At 40.8% G+C, this 23,383-nt stretch overlaps 2 protein-coding genes across 2 annotated transcripts; both read right to left on the bottom strand.

The window, feature by feature from the left end:
• Positions 1-1,142: 1,142 nt before the first annotated feature.
• Positions 1,143-12,419, bottom strand: papss2b (3'-phosphoadenosine 5'-phosphosulfate synthase 2b; the record flags this gene model as incomplete). Its single annotated transcript, XM_080834941.1, has 12 exons — positions 1,143-1,395; positions 1,767-1,996; positions 2,361-2,629; positions 3,475-3,610; positions 4,482-4,687; positions 4,919-5,030; positions 7,076-7,189; positions 7,858-7,976; positions 8,848-8,986; positions 9,372-9,607; positions 9,807-9,921; positions 12,246-12,419. The coding sequence occupies 12 exons, from the start codon at positions 12,417-12,419 to the stop codon at positions 1,254-1,256; spliced, it is 1,992 nt and encodes a 663-aa protein (XP_080691067.1). The 3' UTR covers positions 1,143-1,253.
• Positions 12,420-13,010: 591 nt separating this feature from the next.
• Positions 13,011-18,385, bottom strand: minpp1b (multiple inositol-polyphosphate phosphatase 1b). The gene is made up of 5 exons (XM_080834299.1): positions 17,741-18,385; positions 17,240-17,434; positions 15,248-15,345; positions 14,758-14,888; positions 13,011-14,585 (listed from the first exon to the last, which is right to left on the bottom strand). The coding sequence occupies exons 1-5, from the start codon at positions 18,318-18,320 to the stop codon at positions 14,207-14,209; spliced, it is 1,383 nt and encodes a 460-aa protein (XP_080690425.1). The 5' UTR covers positions 18,321-18,385; the 3' UTR covers positions 13,011-14,206.
• Between the last annotated feature and the right edge of the window lie 4,998 nt (positions 18,386-23,383).

The raw sequence follows: 23,383 nt of genomic DNA, 5'->3' as shown, positions 1-23,383 counted from the left end.
TGTTATTGTGAATTTTCAATCCTGTGACCTGAAGCCAACAGGAAAATCCAAAAAATATTTTATGTTTCAATGAAATTGTGCATTTTTTTTTTTTAAATAAACATCCAACATCCGGTCAACAGTAGATTTTTACAATTGACACTCTCCCAACCCATTACACACATACTTTTGCATATTTCCATATCGGAAGTAAATACTTGTGCAGTATTACATTCTTGGAGACAAAAAAAATATCAATTTGATTCATCAGAGGAGCCCCCAGGGAGACCGTAATGGATGATATTACAGCTAATGGACAATTTATTCTAGACACTGGCTCATTCATTTGTGTTTGTTTTCTACAATTAGAGGATTTTAGACCGCGGCCATTTGGTCCTCACACACCACCACCACCCACACTACTGCTTCTAATCCACAGTGTATTCTTCAATATGGTCGAGAACATAGGACTGAATCTCCACGAAAAATAAGGAATAAAAAACAAAACATCACACAAATCAGTAACATGTCATTCCCCCTTAAAACCACCTTTCCCAATATCACGTTCAAGTTGGCACCTTGACTGCACATGCTTTTGAAGAAGGCACAACATTTCTTTTGATTAAGTATATTGGTTATAAGAAGCAGTCATCGTTTAATATAAAAAACTACAGATCATTTATAAAACTAAGTAAGTTTAAAACTCATTAAAATATCACATTTCCTATCTCATTAAGGCAGGGCTGCCCAATCCTCCCTGGAAAAGGACGCAGGAGCACATGCAATTCTCATTGGTTGACAAACCAGATCATGTGATCATCTGGAAAGAAACTGGCTGCAACTATGCTGGCCCTTTGTGGACAAGACTGAACACCCCCACTCCAAGGCATGTAGCATAAACTACTGCTCTACACAACTGATCTCTTGTGTTAAAATAAAAATTAAATATTAAATATGATCTCTATCCCTCTCTCTCTGGCCATTTGGAGTTAGCACATACTGACACAGGTTTGACATAGAAGCGTGACTAATTTTTTCAGGCGCAGGAAAGACCACATGTCTCACTGTGAAGGAGAACCTGAACTGAATCTGAGTGTATGAGAAATACAGTTCCATCCCCTTAAGAGTTTACCTTTCTTTACAAAAAACATTGAAGGTCATAGAAAAATACGGGGCAAAAAAATAGCAGCCAATATGCCACATCTGGAAGTTGTGCGCATGGAACCCTGTCTGAGTGCCTTAGGGATAGAACATGGGATAGAACATGCGTCACTTCACTGATCTTTCTGCAGAGAACCGTAGTATTCGGTGAGAACCTCCCAGGCTTTGGGGGCCATGAATCCGTCCGGTGGGTTCTCCCCGCTCCTTGCCAGCTTCCTCATCCTGGTCCCCGAAATGAACTCAAAGTCATTGTGTCTAGAACAACGGCAACAAAACAAAGAACATTTCATTGGTTGAAAATGACTAGAGCCTATAGACTAGTGGCTAAGCCCCCCCCCCCCCCCCCCAAAACTGGGAACCTAGAATTGCCCCTGCTTTTTTGCTCTAATGTTATGTTAAACCATTCCATGCCATTGATGGTCTGGTAACAGTGTGGCTCTTCGAAATGGTGTTGGGTTTTGTTGCGGCTCTTTGAGCTGGACTGGTTAGCCACCCCTGCTATAGAGTATAGGCCAAATACTGACTGACTGTATTGTTAAAACCAACCAAAGAAATACTGCATGCATCAATACAAAATTGTTATCATCACACAACCCAAGCAAAAATAAGAACATGAGAGGTCTTACTGCTCTTTGTCGTAGAAATCCATCGCCTTCTTGACCTTGTTGTAAGCTGCCACACGGAAAGGAATGATCTCGACGGAGGTCAGGCCAGGTGCCATGGTGAGGACTTTGGCCCCGTGGGTGGGCTCGTAAATGTCCTTCTTGGTCTCGGGGTGGGGCATGCCAGCGGGGTCGCGGCCCACGATGTAGAAGTTGGCGCCGGCGATCATGCGGGCCCTGCAATGCCACTGCACCTGCACCAGGGGGAGCCAAACATGTTGTCAGTGACCACCAGTGTTTCTCCTGAATCTCCAGAGCATGTCCACATGATAGCGCGCCTCATTCTGCTTCAAAATCTTGTATTCACTATATTATATTTTATGGACATATTTTATACATTTCATGTATTATATTTTATTTTAAAGGCTAAAATGTAATTGACAGATCAAAGGCTGACAGAGCAGGCCTGGTGGATCAAAGACCATTGGTAATATGTGACCTATACCAACACTAACTATACTATCTAACTAAGTATACTCTATCTATACTATCACAGAACTAAACATCCTTCAGAATATACAGATGAGGACTTTCACTGCAGCGGAGACATGAATGTACCTCTGTTGGTCCAGCGTACATCATGGGGGATGGGAAAATAGCCACAATGGTGTTGGCCGGGTCCAGCACGCCCTCCTCCAGCACGGCGGCGTGCTGCTTCATGCGCCACTCCAGGGGCACGTCGTCGTCCTTAGTCCAGCCGCCCAGCGGGTGAAGGAGCAGGACGGGGTTGCTATAGCCGCGCTCCAGGAGCCGGCGCTTGGTGTCCTGCATCAGCAAGGCGTGCCCGTTGTGGACCGGGTTGCGCAGCTGGAAGGCAAAGATGGCATCTGGCAGAAAAGGACACGGAAGGTCAACGTTACTGGGCTGCCCACACGGAGTCTGTAGCCATCATAGCTTCAATTTGATTCAGAGAATGCTGTAAAACGAATTTATAGGTTTAGGATAGACTTTTTCTACTCTAGATCTACTTCAAGATGAAAAAGAAAGATATTCCATTCTCCTTCAAACTCTATTTGAAGGCCAGATCATTGTAAGCATCTGTTTGCCATTGTGCTTTCTACTGCCATCATACTAAAAGCAAATCATGGGCAGGTGAAAAGGAAGATGATGGTGCTGCATTTATCAAGAAGTTAAAGGTAAAAAGTAAAGACTAAGGCAAAAGACTAAGAGGTCACATTTAGATCCATGAAGTGGGTCTTTGTTGCATCTCAACAGATGGATCTGAAGGCTATTCAGAGTCCTCTGATAAACATAGCATTTACAGTGAAGTTTAGTTCTAAAGAACTATTTCTATGAAGAAGCCCAGAAGAACAAAGTCAATCTTTTTGTGGAAAATGTTATGAGGAACCTTCATATTTTGTTGATCACAGCAGGGAACCTCTTAAGCATTTAATCCCCTTGGGGCAAAGGCACTGACATGATGTCAGAATTTAGAGCGCAAATGTAAATATCATAAATTCATGGAAATCCATCGGTACTACTGTGACCCTGACTGATGTGCAAAGCTCTCAAAAGGTCACACTAATCTTTTTCAGCTGACTCATGCAAGAGTAGGTCTTATCTGACATTTGTGTGTTTTATTACGGTGTGGTCATTTAAGTCCCTTTTTGTCTCAGAAAGAGCTTGAAATCCAAAAATGAAATCCAAATACTCTGCATGACCACTGGCTTACCTGCTTTCATATCCTTGAATCTCTGTCTCAGTTCTCTTGGGGTGAGGCGGTACTGGTCCAGTCCATCATCCCATTTGATTCGCTCCAGCACATCCAATTCACCACCAGCAAGCCAATCACCACTCTCCATCACCATCTTTGAGAAAAATACATAACAGGCTGTGGTTTTAAACTGAGGTTGTGAAAGTGCTATAAAACCCATTTTTATAGATGTTGAGATGTTGTTATTCTCAGTTGATAAGTGTCCCCATAAGACCTTAATGTGATTTTTGGTGATGAGGTTTTGGTGCTTTCATCCAACAACAATTGCAAATGTGTTGGTTCAAGGCTACTTTGGTCCCTTTAAACATTGAATCAAGTGTTATACAATGGAATGCTCCAGGTTCCCAGATATTGTTGGAGACAATGTATTGCTCTGGACCATATAAGTCTTTGAAGACATATTTGGCAGCGAAAATATAATCTGTCTGGGTTTTAGTGATACTGTAGTCAGATAAAGGAACCATCTGAACAGCCTACAGAGAATTGCTTGTACTTTATTCTGCTAAATTTCACCATCTGTTGCTTGTTTGATGTTTGCTAGCCAGATGCCTCAAAAGAAAGCAAGAAAACCATGGTGCTTTGATAGCCAGATCCACCCAAATCTTAAAGCCTGTCCAAACTGAGTCAATTTCTCTTGAAACAGCTTGCTTGTTTTATATTCTCTCAAATTTGATTCAGATTGACACTCTCATAATAGGTTCAGTCTGCACCAATATTCCAAAAACACCACAAATAAAAAAATTCTGATTCTAGTAACACTTACCTTTTGAATTATACACTTATAATGAACGCATGTGTGGACCACTGTTTTGTGGACTTATAATTTACCCTTCCATTTGAATACATGCAAGACACCTTGAGAGAGCACACCATTTACAAAGGACCTTGGAGGTAATATAGATCATACTGTAGCGTCCCTTTGAAGAACTGTGTTTTTGTGTCAAACATGGAGAAATATTCCTCACCTTGATGTAGGGGTGCTGGGGGCAAGTGGTGCCCCACTGTCTGGCACAGCGCTCCTCCTTCCGATGCTCGTAGAATTCAGGGTTACGGAGGATGGCCACTCGCCGGCCTTTGAACTGCAGGGCAAAGGCAGCGCAGCCGTCCAGCCTCTCCTTGTCCTCAGAGGACACCGGCAGGACGATGGGCACCGAAAGGTTGATTGTCCCACCTGCAAGTGACAATTTGATGAAAGGGGTATTCATGTGAATATAGATTGCTGTGGTGCTTTTTAGAAGGAGGCACTTTCACAATTTTGCACTGTGCGTAGTATTGTTATGTGGTAGCTGTAGTCTCTCAGCTGTGACAGCAAAGCACTGACAACCCCAATTAAGTCTACGTCTCCTACAGGACTTAATTACCGCATCTGTTAAATGATCCTGATTAATGTCAGCAGGCTCACCATCCAGCAGAGTGTCAAAGTGAAGGACCTGCAGGAACTCCCTCTCCCTCATGAAGCCCTTCAGGGGGGTCGCCCAGCCTTCAGCCAGCACCTGCACCCACTGGAGGTCCAGCTGGAAAGAAACATGGAAAAGCAAAGAGTGTATGTGAGTTAGTGTCAGATTCTCTCAAAAATAAATCAAACAAATATAAAAGCTAGTCTGATTAACTTTTATTTAGTTGAATATGGCAGGAAATCAAGACTGCAGAAAAAAAGGCATAAAGGCAAAATAGTTTGAGAATGCATTGCAGTGCTATAAACCCTATATATAACACCTATATACAACACCCATATATAACCCCTATATGGGCCATTCTACCGAATTCGTGTAATATGCAGTCCCTGAACAATAAAAACTATTTACAAAACAATTAGGTATTTAGGCATAGATATTTAATTAGAAAATGTTATGGTCTATATAAACCCAATGCATTACATGAGATAGTGATAAGCTAAATATATACAAAATCATCATTTATAGGGTACTTTCTATTGGGAAGTAGCTGTCCCCAACCCTGACATCTAAATTTCAATGCCTTTAAATAACACTTTTCAATTTTTTTAGATTTTTTTCAATGATTTAATTTCAAAGATCTTTATGATTGGGTTGAAACAGAACTTGGAATATTTAGATTTATTGTGGGTTTAATTTTTAAATCAATTTACTATACTCAAAAAATCATGTCCCTAGTTTTCATGTCACTACCGAAACACAAGAGTTTTAGTCCATTGGCTGAGCCTGTGTTTTAGCCACGACTCTGCATTTTTGACCATGCAGTGACACTGCATCTCTGTCCCTCATGGTTGAATGGTAAGTAGCTAAATCCCATAGTTTTTATATAAATGTGTTCCAAAGTCTGAAAATCGACGTGTAACCTTAAGAATTGTCACTACCGAAACGCATGTTTTCTTCAATTAAGTAAACCTTTTGGGGTTTCATGGAAAATCTTATGTTTGTATGTGTGTTCACCTTTTCAAAGATGTGTTTGCAAGCCGTGTGCTTGCTAGAATTCTTTATTTATGCTTAAAGTTAGCTAGAATTGTCACTACCGAAACAGTCACTACCGAAACATATGGTAGTGACCTGATGATTTCGGTAGTGACAAAATGAAATGGTAAGTAGTTAAATCCCATCATTTTTAAATAAATGTGTTGTGTGGACTAAAGAGCGGCCCAGAGCACCTTTTGGAAGATTTTGGGAGAGAAATGAACATCCATCCAACAGTGCAGTCACTACCGAAACACTGGATGTCACTACCGAAACAGTGCAGCACTACCGAAAAACAGGATGTTTTGTAAAAAATTAAGTATATTGAGTAATCAACTAAAATGTTATGATACTGATTGGATTAATGTATGTTCAATGTCATCAATCAAGAACTCTGGAATCAATATGATCAGTATTTTGCATTTTACAAAGAAATATTGCACTTAGATTTTGATGAATTCTATAAATTGAACTTGAAAATTTGGTAAATAATTCATTTTTATGGATTTCATTGTAAAAACCTTCAAGAAATATTTGTAAAAATACCCTTCAGAGAAAGGAAGAAAACACAATCTGAACAGGTCAATAATAATACTTTTTTACTATAGTAAATGTGATGTTTCGGTAGTGACAATTTTTGGAAGAGGAAAAACGTTCCAACACATTCTGAAAATACAATATAAAAATTGACTGTTCTTTTGCTAGATATGTGTACTTTAGATATGGTACAATATACATACGGACAAAGTTTTGGGAATAAAACATAAAAAAAATCCAAATATTTCCGACCTGACTTTGCACCAATTCGGTAGAATGGCCCATATACAACACCTATATATAACACCTATATATAACACCTTTATATAACTCCTATGTTCCCTACTTCTGGCTACTGGCAATGAATGGTGATTCCGCAAAGTCACACATAATCATTACGATATATTATATTATATGTAATTATTATTATATTAAACACATGTTGTTTACTTGTTGTTAACTGAAACATCAGAAAGTAACCCTCAGAGCTTATCCATTACTGTGTTTAGCTTGGAAACATCCGATTTCCCGATGTTGCTAACATTCATGACACTGTACATTTTATTTATTTGTTGACTTAAATGCTTGGTTACCTTGGTGATGTTTACAGTGGGCAATATGTTGGCATCACTAAGAGCCAGGTCCAGCTTGTTCTCTTCAATGAAGAGCTCGTGCACTTCCTCTGTGACACCAGAGGGCACAATGTCCTGAGCACAAAGAAACACAGAGAAGGTTTTTTTTTACACCATATCACTGAGTCCATTTGATTAGTGCAATTGGACACTCTGTAACCCGGTCTGAATAGGCTTTGTTTTCTGGTGCTGTAGCCTCAAGCTACCTGTTGTCACCTTAGGCTCTGGATCACTGTTAACCATATTTGGTCCTGATTTGCCAAAGTAAAGAAAGTTCAACACAGGTATATGTACCAACAGCTAAATAGATCAACCAGGTGCACTAATTATTCCAACTGAAAGTCTTACACAGTACACAGAGGAAACTGTAGTCTTGCAGAGAGTTTGTACGGATGGCATTCTGGTTAGTTCATTATCACAGCAAGAGGTTGTGTCAAGAGGACATAAGTGTTTTCTTCAGAGTCATTTATTTAATGTCTCCAGTTTCAGGTCTCAGCTGATGTAAACTTTATTCAGCATTGTCCACATGCAGAACCTTTTGTTCATGAAAGTCCTCTGGGAACTACTACACATCATTGCCAAATAACCCCACAAGAGGTTGCTACAAAGAACCCTCAAAGTGATTGGTTCAAGAAGACTCTCTTACAGGGTGCTCTACGTGAACACAAACCAAAGGCATATTTAGGATCCTAGATTACAACCTCTTTCAAACTGACAGAATTAGTGTTGAGGTGCAAACTCACGTTAATCCTGAGGAGCTCCACCAACTGCTCAATGCACTCATTAACAGTCAACTCCCCAGTCTTCAACACAAGATCTGAGCCTTCAGGTTTCTCATAGTCTGAGTCGATGCCTGTGAAACCTAGAGATGCCATGGCTGATGGTTAGAGACTGTTGTTCCATGTTCTGTAAACTTCTTTGGGCTGCTCAGTGAAGGTCATCATTTTAAAAGAGAAGGGTTGGAAAGCTAAGATCACACACATCAAAAGAAACTCCAACAGTTTTAGAATGAGAACAAAACAGTCTTAAACGATCAGAGTGAAACTTCAGCTTCTGCATCCTCTTCACCTTGTGTAAATAATACTTATTTTATGCATTAATAGTGGTCTCTGTGGCTGGTTACCTGTTTTATTGAAAAGACAGGGTCATGTAGAAATGAAGAAGGCAAGGCAACGAGAGGCAATATAGCTCTTGAAATAGCAAATTTCGAAATGTAATGAGTTAACGTATGAGGCAGCAAACAGAACTGCCAGAAGCTTTTTGTTAACACTTCTTCTTTTTTGTGCTTTACCAATCTTCAACGGTCCAGGGCAACTGCTACTTCGGAAACTTGGGATTTAATGAGTGAAAGTGTATGTGTGCGTGCGTGTGTGTGTAATGTAAACAAATGTTATGTAAAAAACTTTTTTTTTAAAAGACAATGATTCACAGGGGAGCGAAAAAACTAAACTTTGGCTTCTAAATCTCATCTTGTTATTAGCCCTTCTGAATGAATGTTCTAACAAGAATCAATCATATCATAAGAAACAACTCCACTTTAAGCTGTGACTCCATAGCTGCATCAAGCGTTACAGGTACCAAACCGCGGTTCATCCATAATGGGCTAAACAAACACCCAACCCTGACTTACAGGTTCCAGCTATCTCATCCCGCCAATCATAGACATCTCACCAATCATACTGTAAGAGACAACCAACCAGACAATCATGTTAGAGATGCCTGTAGTGTGGTACCTTTGATCTCTCCAGCTCTTGCCTTCTTGTAGAGCCCCTTGACGTCTCTGCCCTCACACACCTCTAGTGAGGCGTTCACAAACACTTCGTAGAAGGGAAGCCCGGCCTTCTCGTGGATTTTCCTGGCCTCGTCCCTGTCCTGTGTGGTACGCAACAGTAAATATTGACAAAACTGTTCAATGACAATAATAATATGCCTGGCCTACCACATCAGAGTACAACAGTGTGAAACGGTAGCGACGCTAACTCTTCTATTAGTGAACTCCATAGGCACAATGAAGCTGGACTGAGTATATGCCGGGACCAGCAGTGAGAGGCTGTGCTCGTGATGGGATGAAATAAAAACTGATGGTGCTTTATTGCACTATACTTGCACTCTCTCCTCTTCTTAAACAGTTACCATCTGAATGGTGTTATTTAGTCTGTGGCTACTTGTGAGGGGCATATTCTACATGAGTATAGAGTTCATACAGCCCTCTGTAACTAACACGTCTCCTTAGGTAGTGGATGGGTCTAGACCTCACCTTAGTGAAGGGCGAGATAAAACTAGTGATGCAGACCAGGCCTGCGTCAGCAAACAGTTTGGCCACCTCCGCGATACGCCGGATGTTTTCTTCGCGATCCACGGACGTGAAGCCCAGGTTCCTGTTTAAGCCCTGTCGGATGTTGTCCCCATCCAGAGAGTAGCAGGGGATTGCGTGGGACACCAGGTACTCCTCCAGGGCGAAACCTATGGTGGTTTTACCAGCTCCCGACAGCCCTACGTGACACACACACACACAGACAGATGTTTACGGTTCAGCTAAATGGGTGTGGAAGGTAAGGACCAGCGGGACATTTTTTATTCTGGCAAAAGACGTAAGAGATGTAATCTAATATTTGTGAAAGGAATGGGACATAAAAGATACACATTGCAATAACTGTTATGCAATGTGTGCGTAAAGGGCTGCAGTGCTAACCTGTTAGCCACACTGTGCATCCACGGAAGCCTGCTCTGGTGCCCACCACCTGGCCTCGTTTGCTCCTGCTGACATGGTGGGCCTGGTACACAACGTTGGTGGCTCTCTGGAGGTCCTGCAAAAGACAACAACATGGAGCTCTGAAAAAATCGACAGAATGCTATACAAATTGTATTTTCTGTAGCATGCATGTTTTGTTATAAAACATATTTTCTTCAGATCTCATTCTTAAAATGCAAGAGTTTGAATTTTTTGTCAGGAAATTGGTTTCACTAAGTGTCTTGTGGCAATTTTCAAGATTTAACCACATTAATTACAAAAATATGTGTTTTGACTGTCGTTTCGTGGAAGTATTTTATAACATATTCCACTTGAATTGTCCTTATCATCTAGTTGCTATTGTGAAAATAATTTTGCATTTCACGTGTCTCTGAAATAAAATGCGTAATTAAGTTTGACACAACAAGCTGCCTCAATCATAGTTAGCAGGTAAGGGAGCCTTTTGTAGTCTGAATTTCACTATGACACTTTATCAATGCCCTGTGGGGAGAAACCTCCCATCCCTTGTTCAGGACAACATACCTCCTCTTCTAAAATCTCAGCAAGATTAACCTGTTGACTCACATAACCTGTTGACTCACATGAGAATGTTGACTCACATAAACTTTGTTCTGACTAGGAGTGCAAATCCTGCTTGATGCAATATGACCCGGCCCCCCACCCCCCATCTCGACCCTGCAGGCATTTCCTCCTGAATGATTGTTACTGTACAGCATAAACTCTTCCACACACACGGCACGTGAAGCAGGGACGTGCACAGGAGGGGGCTCAGGCAAGTGCCCGTTTGCCCGAAGTTGCCCCTCTGAAGGAAATATATATATTTTTTAAATAGTATTACGGCTGCAGAACTACATGTATGTATAAAATAAGCGCAGGATATGCGTTCAGGGGGCGGGGCGTGGCGGCAGCGGTTAGTGATCAACCCTGACAATTTCAGAGTTTCAAGTGATATAGGCAGAATATGCGTCCAGGGGAGTTAATCTTGACAGGACAAGGACAAGCAGAAGTTGTACTTGTTTGACAGGACAAGGAGCCTTATTCATGTGGGCTCAAATAGGAACCCCCTCACACACCCCATTCATTGCTCTAAATCACCTTCATCTTCTCTGATCACTCCTGCCTTTTCTGCCTTTGTCCCTTCTGTGTCACTGCTGCTCTGGTGTGAGTTTACACGTCTCACTCCCTCTTCCTCTTTAATTTTCTCCTCACACTCTCTGGCCACCTCAGAGTCACTTCTCACAAGATCCCACCTGTTTCTTGCCCCCACTAACTCACCCCTCTCTCTCCCAGACACTCACATAGAACCTTCTGTTTCTTTCCTTGAATATTTTTGCTGTATCACTGCCTACCTCCCTTACTTTTTCATGTTCCCCGCACCCCCTCCCAAGAATCTCCATCACGTGATACCATCCATTCATGTGTACTAATGGGGCATAGGTGCACAGCGTGGCACTGTCACAGCCAGACACAAATAGGGTCCTTGTTCCAAACTAAACTGACGTTCAGAGATTTATAACAGTGAGATGGAGGTGTTCTACAACTATATGTGCCAATGTCTGTTCATACTCATCATCTTCTCTGCATTCTACGTTTCTTATAGTGATTACCAGTGTTTCTTGATATTTAAACGCGTACTGTATGCGATCAGTACCATGATGGGCCTACTGAAAGGGCATCTATCATATTTTCCGAGTCAGAAGCCGAACAGGCAGGCTACTTTATTTAAAAAAAAAAAAAAGGAAATCTGTAACCTACAGTTAAGGCTCACTCGAACAAATGCGTCTTAATGACAACAAAGGTTTACGTTGAAGTAATTTGAAATACATACATACCACACATAAAAAGGTTGTAATAACATGGGTCCAACCTGTTATAATGTTAAACACAGTTGTACTGGTGGACGCTTAACGGCCGTATTGGACCCTGCTAACCAGCAGACTTGCTAGCCCTGGTGCTTTGGTGTTTCAAGAATGTAGGCTAGCATATCTAGCCGGCTAGCTAGCCGGTTACGAATGTCTGAATATGTAGATGTTAACGAAGCTTTGCGGCATCATTGGTTTTGGCTTGCAGTGTACCAAATATGTTAGCGGCACAGCACTTACTGGTTGACAAATAGAAAAAATAATTGGCAATGTAAGAGCATAGTAGTTGGCTATATAGAATTGTTGACTATGCTACACTGTAATCCACTATACAAAAAAATCCATAGAAACCGGAACAAAAGCATTCTGCAGAACTATTTAGCGTAGAGAAAATGTCTTTCAGAAGTCGAACATTGCAAAGCTTTAGGTTTGCCTGCTTAATCTTCGATTTCACGGCAGTAAAACAATCTGATAACTACATCTAGTTATAAAGAGTTTGGTGAGCAGAACCACTTACTGTTCTCTGTTTTTTGGTCCCGGACATGTTCTCCAAGTTTATGTGGTCAATTTTCTCGACACGGTTCCAGTGTTTTCGAAGGATGTAAACGAAACCGGTTGGCAGCCCGGCGGAGATAACCAGGTTTTCGGAGTCGGAGCCGATCCGTGAGGTCTTGTATGACACGTAGCACATCCAAAACTCCTTCCTCCTCCTCCAAGACGCTCATAGGCCAGTTTCCCACATCCCACGCGTCAGAATCACGACGCTCCACAAGGCTGTGCTGAGCAGGCTGGCTAAACATCTTGCGATGTGATAACTTGCATAGATGATATTCTCATGGTAAAAACAGACATAAGGCCTTCGAAAATAATGAGCATATATTGCAAGTATGACGTCTGAAATTGAGATTGAAAAATGAACAACAGGCTTTTAAAAACCCTTTGCAAACTTGTCTCCATTAAAACACTGTCTAACCCAGAAGTTTTCTTATTACCTCGTCACTCTAGTTTGTGTTTGATGCCAACCTGATTGTAGATGATCCAAAAAACATCTGACAGTTACGACTGAGTGACACGGACAGACTATCGACAGGCAAAGGTCATCGTGGACCCTCTCTATCACTTGTACACCCTTTAATTAGATACGAACTACTGATAGTAGTATTTTAAGTTGTTACAGCACTGTCTGCACCAGGTCTTGTCAAGCATACAGGTGACTCAACATGAGGAACAGTTTTCTGTGGTTGATAATCTGTAATCACATTTTCAAGTTTAATAACGGCAAGTCAACCATACGCAATACAATTATCAAATCGCCAGCATGTACACAAATCTAACTCTTCACCCTGAACATTTATGAAAAACTTCAAATGGATTTTGGCAGCATTTCCATAACACTATAAAGAGGTAAAGGGCACACAATAAGGACATGTGAAGCTGATGCAAAGTAAAACCATAAAGGACACCAACAAAGGGAATAGTGATTAAGAGAGAGAACATACTATGACAAGCTGTGAATGTTAATGCAGACATATCATGGTACATGTTGAAGAGGTGCCATTTTTTGGACGTGAGCCTCCCAATTAAAGACGAGCATACCTTGAATTCACAAGCCAGTCTCAAAGCTATAACTTGACATGCTTCCGCACACAGACACATTGATTTTAGTCTCACTACTTCCATCTCGCAATCCAAGCCAAAAGAACAAGAGTGAGTTAGTTGCATCCCAAGCGGACCTGTAATCTCCATACTTTTACTCATCCATCTTCTTGTCAAAATCAAGCCTGAGTTTGTAGAACTTGAAATTTGAAAATTATGTCAGTGTTTGACAGACATACAAAAAAAAGAGATTGCAAAATATCCCATTATCAGTGTAAACACCCTCCACTGTGAGAAAAGTCAAATTTAAAAAATACAAAATAACTTTGGAATATTCAAATCAACATCATACAATTAGTATTAGTACAACGGGCCAAACACAAGGACAACCTGAATCGATATATTTTTCCTACAGTGTCTTCAACAGGGACTATAAAAGAGAAAATATAACCTAGTGTCCACCCCTGATATCGCACATCTGAAAAATAGAATAGAAACATGTTCTTGCATGAGGCCCATTGTGACTATTCTTATTTTCATAACAATAGATTCAAACCACACAAAACATGTCAGATAAATAAAGGCATGAAAGTAAGTGGAAAGCAAGAACCACCAAAACATTAAAAAGCACATTTACACATTGAAAATGTTCTGAAATTAAAAACAAAGCAATCTGCAACCTAATGAAAACTGTGAAAAAGTGCAAAGGAACGCATTTTTGGCCACAACAATTTTAAAGAAAAAAAAGAATTAATATGTGTGTGATTAACCCATTCACACCTTGGTGCTTTGTTTTTGTAAAAATCTAAACCACTATTAGTTATAAGAAAAAATCTCTGTATGCATTTTTGTCGTCCTTCACTGATCACTTCCTTGCCTGTATCACAACTCTGTGTTCTTTCGGCTCGATTTGGATAGTTCACATTCCTTTTCGAAATTACAGCCTTTGAGCAGTTCACCGTAGCGGTCCCTGACAGTCCGGTACAGCGGAGCCGGATGGTCGATGCCCGGGAAGGCCATTGGCTTCTCATTCAGCAGGAACTGGAGCCTGAGGCCTTCGCTGCAGTCGTACAGAACGAAGACTAAGTTGGCAGCGTAGGGCACGAATTGGCTAGTGCGGAACGAGCGGCCCTGCTGCTTGTGGAAGTTGCGGGCGGTTAGCGGCGTCTCGTCGTGGAAGAAACCCATGAGCGAGAGGAGGGGGAGTAGGGTTTCAGCATGGCCCACCTGCACCGTAACAGCCTCAGTCACACGACCGAACCTGGACGACAGACAAGAGTCAGACGCAAGCTGAACCATCTCAACAGATGTTATGAAAAGATGGGAACAGCATCTAGACACCACTTTGTTATAATCATTCAGTCAGTGAAGTCAATGTGCACGTTACACTGCAGGTGTTATTGCTTGTTTACGACGTATGTAGCCTCACTCACCTGAAGTCATAAGCAGCCTGATCAAGTCGACGAAATAGGTCATGAAAGAGAGTGCAACTGGATTTGCGGTTGATGTCATGACCATAGCCCCTCTTCCAGTATTGCTTCAGATCACTTTTGTACTCCAGAACCTTGTATTTCCAGTTGCCACATGAACAGTTTTATTTAATTGGAACTCATATATTAAATCAACATGAGCATTATAGATTTGATGATTAACAAATGCTGGAAATCACAGCTTATTTGATCACAACACGAAAAAGAGAAGATCAAAACTGAAATGCATAACAGGTCTCTACCACAGGATCACAATGTATTTTTTAGGCTTCCATAAGGGAAGAGAAACTGAGACATGTCTGTCAGACACTCTTGATAGCAAACTTTTGAACTTAAAAATATACATGGGTTATCTTATCACACACAACCAAAGAAAAGAAGTGTACCCTAAAAAGACTTGTCAGTTGTGGATTATTTGAAAAAATGAACATACTTGTGCATCAGCCTCATCCAAAAGGTTGCACCATGGTGAATTCAGAGACTTAATAGCGAACTCGTATGAACACAGGAAGAAAGCAGCCTCCACCATATCTGATGAGGAAGTAAGATATAACGTGTTTGTTAGCAATCAGTGAAGTCACCCAGGGGGTGGGAGGGGAAACAGCTGCGGTTGTGCCTCCAAAATGGGCCATGGGGAAATTATACTTTGTTATCATATGTTGAGTAGGCAAAATAAAAAGATATAACAGCATTTTTCCTAATAGGGAAAACAAATGATAGTCACATGATTAAATTAAACTCAATGTAGGTGAACTATATAAATGGTTCATCAGCGATAACACCTTTTTGAAAATGTAATTTTAAACTACCATTTATTTTAAACATAAAGGATAAATACGGAAAAATCAGGGCCTCGTTTCCCGAACGCGCACTTAGCCTAAAAAGGACGTGAAATCGTTCGTAATAGGAATCCTACGTTGCAGACCGGTTTCCCGACGCGGCACTTAGCTTAAATTTATCTTTCGTTGAGATGAATTCTACGTGTGGTCAGGACCAGTAGTAACTTCACACTTAGCGATGCAATCCACCAGGGGCGTCGTTCGGCCTATTATAGAAGAAATCCAAACGATGTTTCTGTGTCTAGCACATCATGAGAATGTCATTGTTTCACCTGCCTATTCCCATCAAAATAGAAATAAAGAATATTGAGTATTTGAAAATAAAGATTAGGCTATTCAAAACTAGTGCAGTGCCCGTAGGAGTTATGCATTCTGTAGTGTTAGCAGACGTAGAGCTGTTGGGTAGTGTAATGGCAAGACATATTTGCACTCCACATAGGTACAGGTTACACTGAAGTATTATTGTGATGCATGTTTCCTTTTCATTAAGAAATGTGTTAATGGTAGCCTTTTTGGAGAGTTACCAACAAATAAAGTTTGAGATTATGTAGTGGATGCAGTTGAATATAGATGTCAACGTTGCTGTCTAAACTATAAACTAAATGTCATAAAGAAAGAAATTATTTAAAATGAAGTTATGGTTGAAATAGGATCACTTCTTTATTGTAAGGGTAAGTGTAGGGTAAGAATGGTCATGCAGTTGGACTCAAATGTAGGTTAATTTTATTGACTGTATGTAGCCTACTGTACTGTATGACTTCGATGATGCTAGCTTTGACAGCCCACTCTCAGACAGATCGTAATAAATGTCCTTACAATGGACATTTATCCCCGCCCCGAATTCAGTGCACAGTGCACGTTCGATGCACGCATAGGCTAGCTAATTTCACAGCAATTAACGTAAACAGGTTAACCTGACGTAAACAGCTCCTAAGAGATACTTAAGAACTCGTGCACCTGACTTTAAAGGCACCCAGTGCAACTTTATGTAAACATTCAATGAAAAATAAACATTCAATTTCTAGTCTTTTTTACACGTAGTAAGTTTCAATAACTCCATACCATTACATATCGTCATTCAAGGAGCAAAGATGAGACGTCATTGTGTGGTGAGAACTGATAGAAAATCGTAAACAACAACAATCGCCGACGGGGAGAGGCCATTTTTCCATTGACTGGAAGCCTGCTGTATTTATTGTAGGTTACAAAAAATAAAGAAAATGGCGGCGATTGTTGTTGTTATCGATTTTCTATCAGTTCTCACCACACGATGACGTCTCATCTTTGCTCCTTGAATGTCGATAATGGTATGGAGTTATTGAAACTTACTACGTTTAAAAAAGACTAGAAATTTAATGTTTATTTTTAAGCCTCGAAAGTTGCACTGGGTGCCTTTAAGATGACGTTCGGGAGACGCTCGTAAGTAGAAAGTGTTATTGAGTCTACGATGTCGCCAAAATCCACGTAGGCCGTTAAGATATGTCGTTATCGGGAAACGAGGCCCAGGTCTGTTTCATCACAGCAAGGAAGATATTTGTATTACATAATAACAATGCCATTCTGGTACATTGCATTTCTGTCATTACCTGCGGTCATGTGACTGAGGGGAATCTGCAAGCGATCGGCAATCCTCTCCTGTACATATTTCATTTCATCTGAAGACTTAAAGAAGTCAACCTCCTGAAGAGCGGTTTTATTGTTCTCTACGTCTTCAATAAATTTCTTACACTGATCAAAGAATCTCATTAGATTGTCATTGATTTCATGGCTGTAGCTTTTGTCTGGAAAAAAAAAAGGAAAATATTATACAAATTATGAATTACAACATGAGACAGCGGTAGACACAGTATACATGAATGCTCTGAATGGTCCGAATAATTACAGTTATAGTGGAAATTCAATGGTTTCACTGCACAAACAATTGTTGGCAATCCAACATTTTTTTCGAATCCATTGTTCATGACAGAACACAGGTGGCAGGTGATTCTATCACAACTGTTCTGCATCACTCTGGCACTGGTCCCTTCAGAGCTACATAGGAAGTCGTTATGCAGAGTAAGTCATTTCTTGAGTAAGAGTTAAATTACCTTCGATATTCCAGAGCCTGTGCAAGCCCTCTTGGAAAGCCTCCACGCTGTCAACACACCTGTGTTTTGAGCTAGTTATGAACTTCATGCGATTGTTTAGAAAGTTGTCCTTAGAGATCAATGTGGGAAACGATGTGGCCAACCTAACAGCCAAATGCCTGTGATCATCCCTGCCCTTCTCCACAAGTTTACCGTCCATGTCTTCGGTGTACCACATTACCCATTTAGTCTTGATCTCTCTTAACCATGTGTAGGAGTCCTTGGCTTCATTTACGACGAGACTGTAGAGATGTTTGATTTTTCTAACATTTCTAGCGGTAGGAAATCGTGTACCATGCCGAATAACAGCGGTAAGGTGAATTGCACGACAGTCAGGGGATGGAGGCTTTGACAGGGTCTTGTTAACGGATAGAATATCATCAATTAAATATGGATTTACCTCTTCATATCTACCCTTTGTTCCAAAATAATTGGCAATCGCTGGTATAGTTGATTTTGCGAAATTAGCGCTTGTTATTCGAAACAGCATAATACTAAAGGCAGAGAGAACAAAGTTTCTCCTCAGAAGTACTGGCCTCATGTCGCATAAAATAGGATATTTTTTCCCTAGCTTAGTAATATTTTCTTAAACAATGATATGATAGCTGTCAGTTGTGATATTGAAGCGTGTGAAAGCTGTCTATAATTAGAGATTTTCTATGAACTCTTTCCTACCATTTAACCATACACAAACGTGTTGTTGTGGTTCTCACATTTGTTTCCTGTCGCACTTCGACCTTTCCAGCTAACTAAGAGTTGGCCGACCAAGTATTGTCTTTGCGTTGCTTCATCTTTAAATTTGGCAATTTCTTTGCGCGTTTGATGTTTAATTTTTCTAACAATATTTAATTTATTATTTCAACTACTGGTATTGTTAAATGAGAGTATTATTTGCTTAGTTTGTGGTAAGTTTATTTTATGACAAATGTTGGCTTGTGTCCTGTCATACATCTTCTGCTTCAAATAACCACCTGGTGGCGCAATTGTGCCATATAGGTAACTTGAGCTCGATTGTATCCGTTCAACCGACCATAGAAAAGAGCCACACATGATACAACTGTCCACTTCATAGATCAGTGGCTTCACAAAGGAAAGTTATATTTAAGAAAAGACAATATCCTGTCTTAAAAGTCTGGTTTATTTAGATATAGGATAGTCTACTATAGGTAGGTAAAAAAAAAAAGGGTTACTAAACACATAGACATATAAACATTTATGTCTATGACTAGACCCATAAGACCAGCAAGGTGGTTATTGATGAAGATGAAGAAGAAAAAAAAGAAAACAATATTCACCACATCCTTAACAACGTTATCTTGCTTGCTGTGTAGCCTACTATAGTCGTTTTATAGAAACGTTAGTACTTTTGTCTGTGTACGAGAATGACAAAATAATGAAAACGATGTTATTCTCGTTAACTTGCCCAAAATTATTATACTCAACTGGTTAGGTCTTCAGTTGAATAAAACTAACTAACCGACTTTATTGTAATGCAATAACCAACATTTTATAAGCAAATGCAACATTTAACAAGGATGGCACTGTCAGTGTGGCTAGTGTAAGCTCCGACAGCAAAATAGGTACGTAACAAGACGTCTGCCCGCTTTTCCAGGATCTACTGTGAATGGTAGGAATGGTCAACACTGATTGCTAAAATCTTTGCAACAATGAAACCGCCCACCTCCACGCAGTGCACAGGCGTTCAAGTTAACACAATGCAATGATATTATAGTGTCTGTTTCAAACTGAAGGTACATTGGGTTTTAAATGGCATGTAAACCAATTCGATAATATACGTCTTTGGACCTTCCTTGTGGATTCCCATCAGAAACGATTCGGCGGAGGACAGCGTTTATGGTATGTTGGCTCTGTTCAATAGCTCTGCATTCCCTGCTACGGTTGTGGCTACCTAATTTAGCTCGCTGGTAGCTTGTGTATCTAGTTGTCCAGCTGTGTGTGTGTATCTGGGCAGCAGGACATGGCATTTTGATGGAGTAGCGGTGCACTCCATTGTACACATAGTAAAAAATAACTGCCCATGCTTGTTGAGCTAGCCAGGCTGTATCTGTTGCTCGTTGGAACTTCTATGCCTGCTCTTTTGCGCGGTATAGCTAGCTAACCAGCTAGCGATACCACTTATAGCCGTTATGAGGGACAGTCGTTTAATGTTAAACCTACACTGTCATTACTACAAGCAGAATAACCAGCCGAAGATGTGTGGAATTATTTGACTGCTTTCGTTTTCACATATGCCTATTTTCATTGCCCGCGTTATCACTTTGTTGCTAACGATGTAGGAAAAGTGGCTCGGTGACTGACCATAGCAGGATGCACGGTATCATGATGCGCTCATCCCTCATAGGTGGACTAATCGATTTAATAGTAACCAAAAAAAATCACAATGCCCCCCCCCCCTTTCATTATGGGAGACGAATGAGTTATCTTGATATTGGCAAGACAGCATCCCCCTTTTTTCAGGTCAGATACTTAACTATCTGCTTGGGACTTAAAGTAAACATCTGCCTTCATTGAATTGTACTGACCAGATTGCTTTTGGCCCTCCTCTTTTCCATAAAAAAAAGTATCCTTCCTTGTTTGTAGCCTACGGTGAGTGAGGATTTCGATTGGCATGACAGCTGCGACATTCAGATGGATACAAGATGTTGTTTGAGAGTCGGAGCCCGAGGCGCGATGTGGCTCATTTGTAAACCTCTCCCGTGGGTTTACTAGAGGTTCGCTCGTCATTAGTTACCCAGTTGCTGTGCACAGGTCTCAGGGCAGCAGCTGTGCATCCGAGCCACCGTCTCAGGAGAACTCTGTCTCAGGTGTAGTGGCCTCATCACATGGTTAATTAGTATACAGACAAAACTAATTGCGTGCCAGTTTCAGCTACACACATTCAGTAATGCAGTTTACATCCAGTAATGCATTTTCAGTTTTGATTGTGTATTTCACAGAGGCCTTGTTGAGATAGTAGTAATAGATGTGAAGGTGATTTTTCTAGGGATTGATGAGAGAAATAAGTCACACGTATTGCGTGCATTCAGTCCACTGTAATATTTCAACAAGTGAACTGCATCCGACCCTCTCCTCCCACTGCCTGACATAGTGTGTGGTCTCGTATTTATCCTGCTGTTTATATAATTCCAAGCATGTTCTTGGCCTGCTTGTTGAGATAGTGAGATTTGTGCATGCCCCCTCTGTCCTGAGAGACAACAGTCCTAATATAGAAATCATAGGAAAAATTAGTTGTTCATATTATATAACGAGTGAACTGTATATAAATACAGGAAAAAGGGTAACATCCTTGATCACCTTCTCACCAATTCACATTAATAGTTGGTTATGGTGTCCAGTTCTACATTTAGTAGTAAACAATATGTTATTGTAGATCTATGATGTATAGCCTATTTTTAAAGAATGTTGGGGGATATTCATGCCCATTTGTTTGATTGCTGTGGCAACTAAGGTTCAGTTTCATGAGTAGGCCTACTCATTTCTAAGTCTTCCTGTAGCAATATGATTAACAGAAATACAATCCTCAGTTAATCACTTGTCTTGTTTCGATTAATCCCAGACATGTCTGCATAGGTTCAAATGCTAACTACATCATGTCTCCATATCAGAAGAGTCAGTAGCTCCCTTAGACCAAAGCTACCACTGAGACCGAAGCTGGACTATTACATTCTCATATTTCCTCTTAATTTTGCCCCAAATTTAATTAAATCCAACCATTTCCTAATGTCTCTTTCTTCGTGGCTTGTCAGTGCAATATAGTCTCTCTCCAGCGTTTGATTAATTAAGGCAATCAGGAAGGTGCACACGGTCACAGGCAACCTTTTGGAGAACAGGTCCAGGGGGCGGCAGCCAATTTCTGCCATGAGCTCCTTGGATAGCCGCTGAGCCCGTCTCTCTTCACCCCCCAGTGAGGATGCTTAAGGGGCTCTCGTGCTGGCCTCTTAAGCGGGCGCTTGATTAACTTTGAGAACCTGTAGGGGATGCTGACTGGATTACCTTTTAGTTTCAAGGACAGCTGGGGCTAATTATACTCCGGGAAAATTAGAAATAGATGGGGGCCTAATCCTCTGGACACTATGTTGCCTTTAAAGCATGACCGGGACGTTAAAGTCAGGTTAGGTGTTTGTGTTTGGAAAAGTAGGAAGTAGCCTGGGGAATTGTGCAATGGCATATTCAGTTTTATGTCAACATTTGATGCTGACTTGCATTGTGTTCCACAGTGCAGTGGCTTGAAACCGCTGTTTTAAGGACCCATAACTAGGTCTCATGCAACATTTCGTCTTGAACAATCCCTCTCTATATTGTACAGGCATCATCACTTTTGCCAATGAAAACAATTGAATAGGCTCTCTCTCTTTCAGGGACCTGAGTTTTGCTGTTGAAACAAACACAAACTCATACACAGCCACACTAAAACATTTTTGAAAAATGGATGAACAATAGACTTGCCTCACGCTTGGCCAAATATTGCCAAGACCAAGACTGCTGGATAATTATTCACTTAAAAAGGTTAAATCGAAATGAAATGCTAAAGCGTAGTGCTGAGTGCATCCAGCGGTTTAAAGATTAACCGTTGCAAACCAACAGGCTGGGGCACTGATGGAAAAAGATTGTTTTTTCTAAACCATGTTGGTATAACAAAACAAGTAAAGTGATGCAAAGGAATTATTCATGTACCAGGTGATCGGTAAGAACCTGTTGACCTGTCTTATCTCTTCTCATAAATTTAATCTAATCAATAGTCAACAGAAGTATTTGTCTCCACTAATATGATTGTCAAAAATAACTACAAATGTGGTGATACAATCCAAATCTGTCCACAGTTGGACTACATTGGGAGCATCCTGCACATGAAAACATTCATGATTATTTACATGGGCATTGCAAGTTAGCCCGGGTGACATGTGGAAGAACGCGCTGAACTAATATGCATTTTCAGCCCAATAAAAACAGAGGGACGTTTGCGGTCTGGAACCATATTGTTCCAAACAGACAACAATGCTTTGTGACATCGACTGGAAGACATTCACCAAGAAACCCTCCACTGAGCCTGTAGTAAGACAATGTACAATGGATTATTGTAAGCAGGATTCCAGATGCCTTGGAAGGTCACAATAAACTGTAGGACAGCCATCAAGGACAGCTCTGAGCCCTGCTAGTGGGGTTGCCTTGGCGGTCAGGAGGACAAGAAACAGAGAGGCTAGGTCAGAATCTGATCTTTCCAGATGCACCCCAGCAAGAAACACCAAGCAAGGTTTGACTGCTATGTGACCTTTGCACAGCTGGATGTACACAGCCCACGAAGCACATCACAGCAAAGCATTGAAGAAATAAGCCATCTGGGTTTTAATGTTACCTGATCAGAAGGCTTGCTTGTGTAGGTTTTGTAGATGAGACTTTAATCAGAAGCATTACAATTCCCTCCCATCATTGTTTACTGCCGCGGGTCAAAATCAGGTAAAGCTCCTCTCAAGCATGATAAGCCATCCTGGGAGCCTGCTGATGCAAGGATGACGTCTTATTCTTTCGACATAAAAATTAGGGATGCACCGATCCGATATTTGTATCGGTATCGGTACCGATATT

The sequence above is a fragment of the Sprattus sprattus genome, assembly GCF_963457725.1.
Source record: "Sprattus sprattus genome assembly, chromosome: 3".
Classification (NCBI taxonomy): domain Eukaryota; kingdom Metazoa; phylum Chordata; class Actinopteri; order Clupeiformes; family Clupeidae; genus Sprattus; species Sprattus sprattus.
This window is presented reverse-complemented; position numbering and strand designations above follow the sequence as displayed.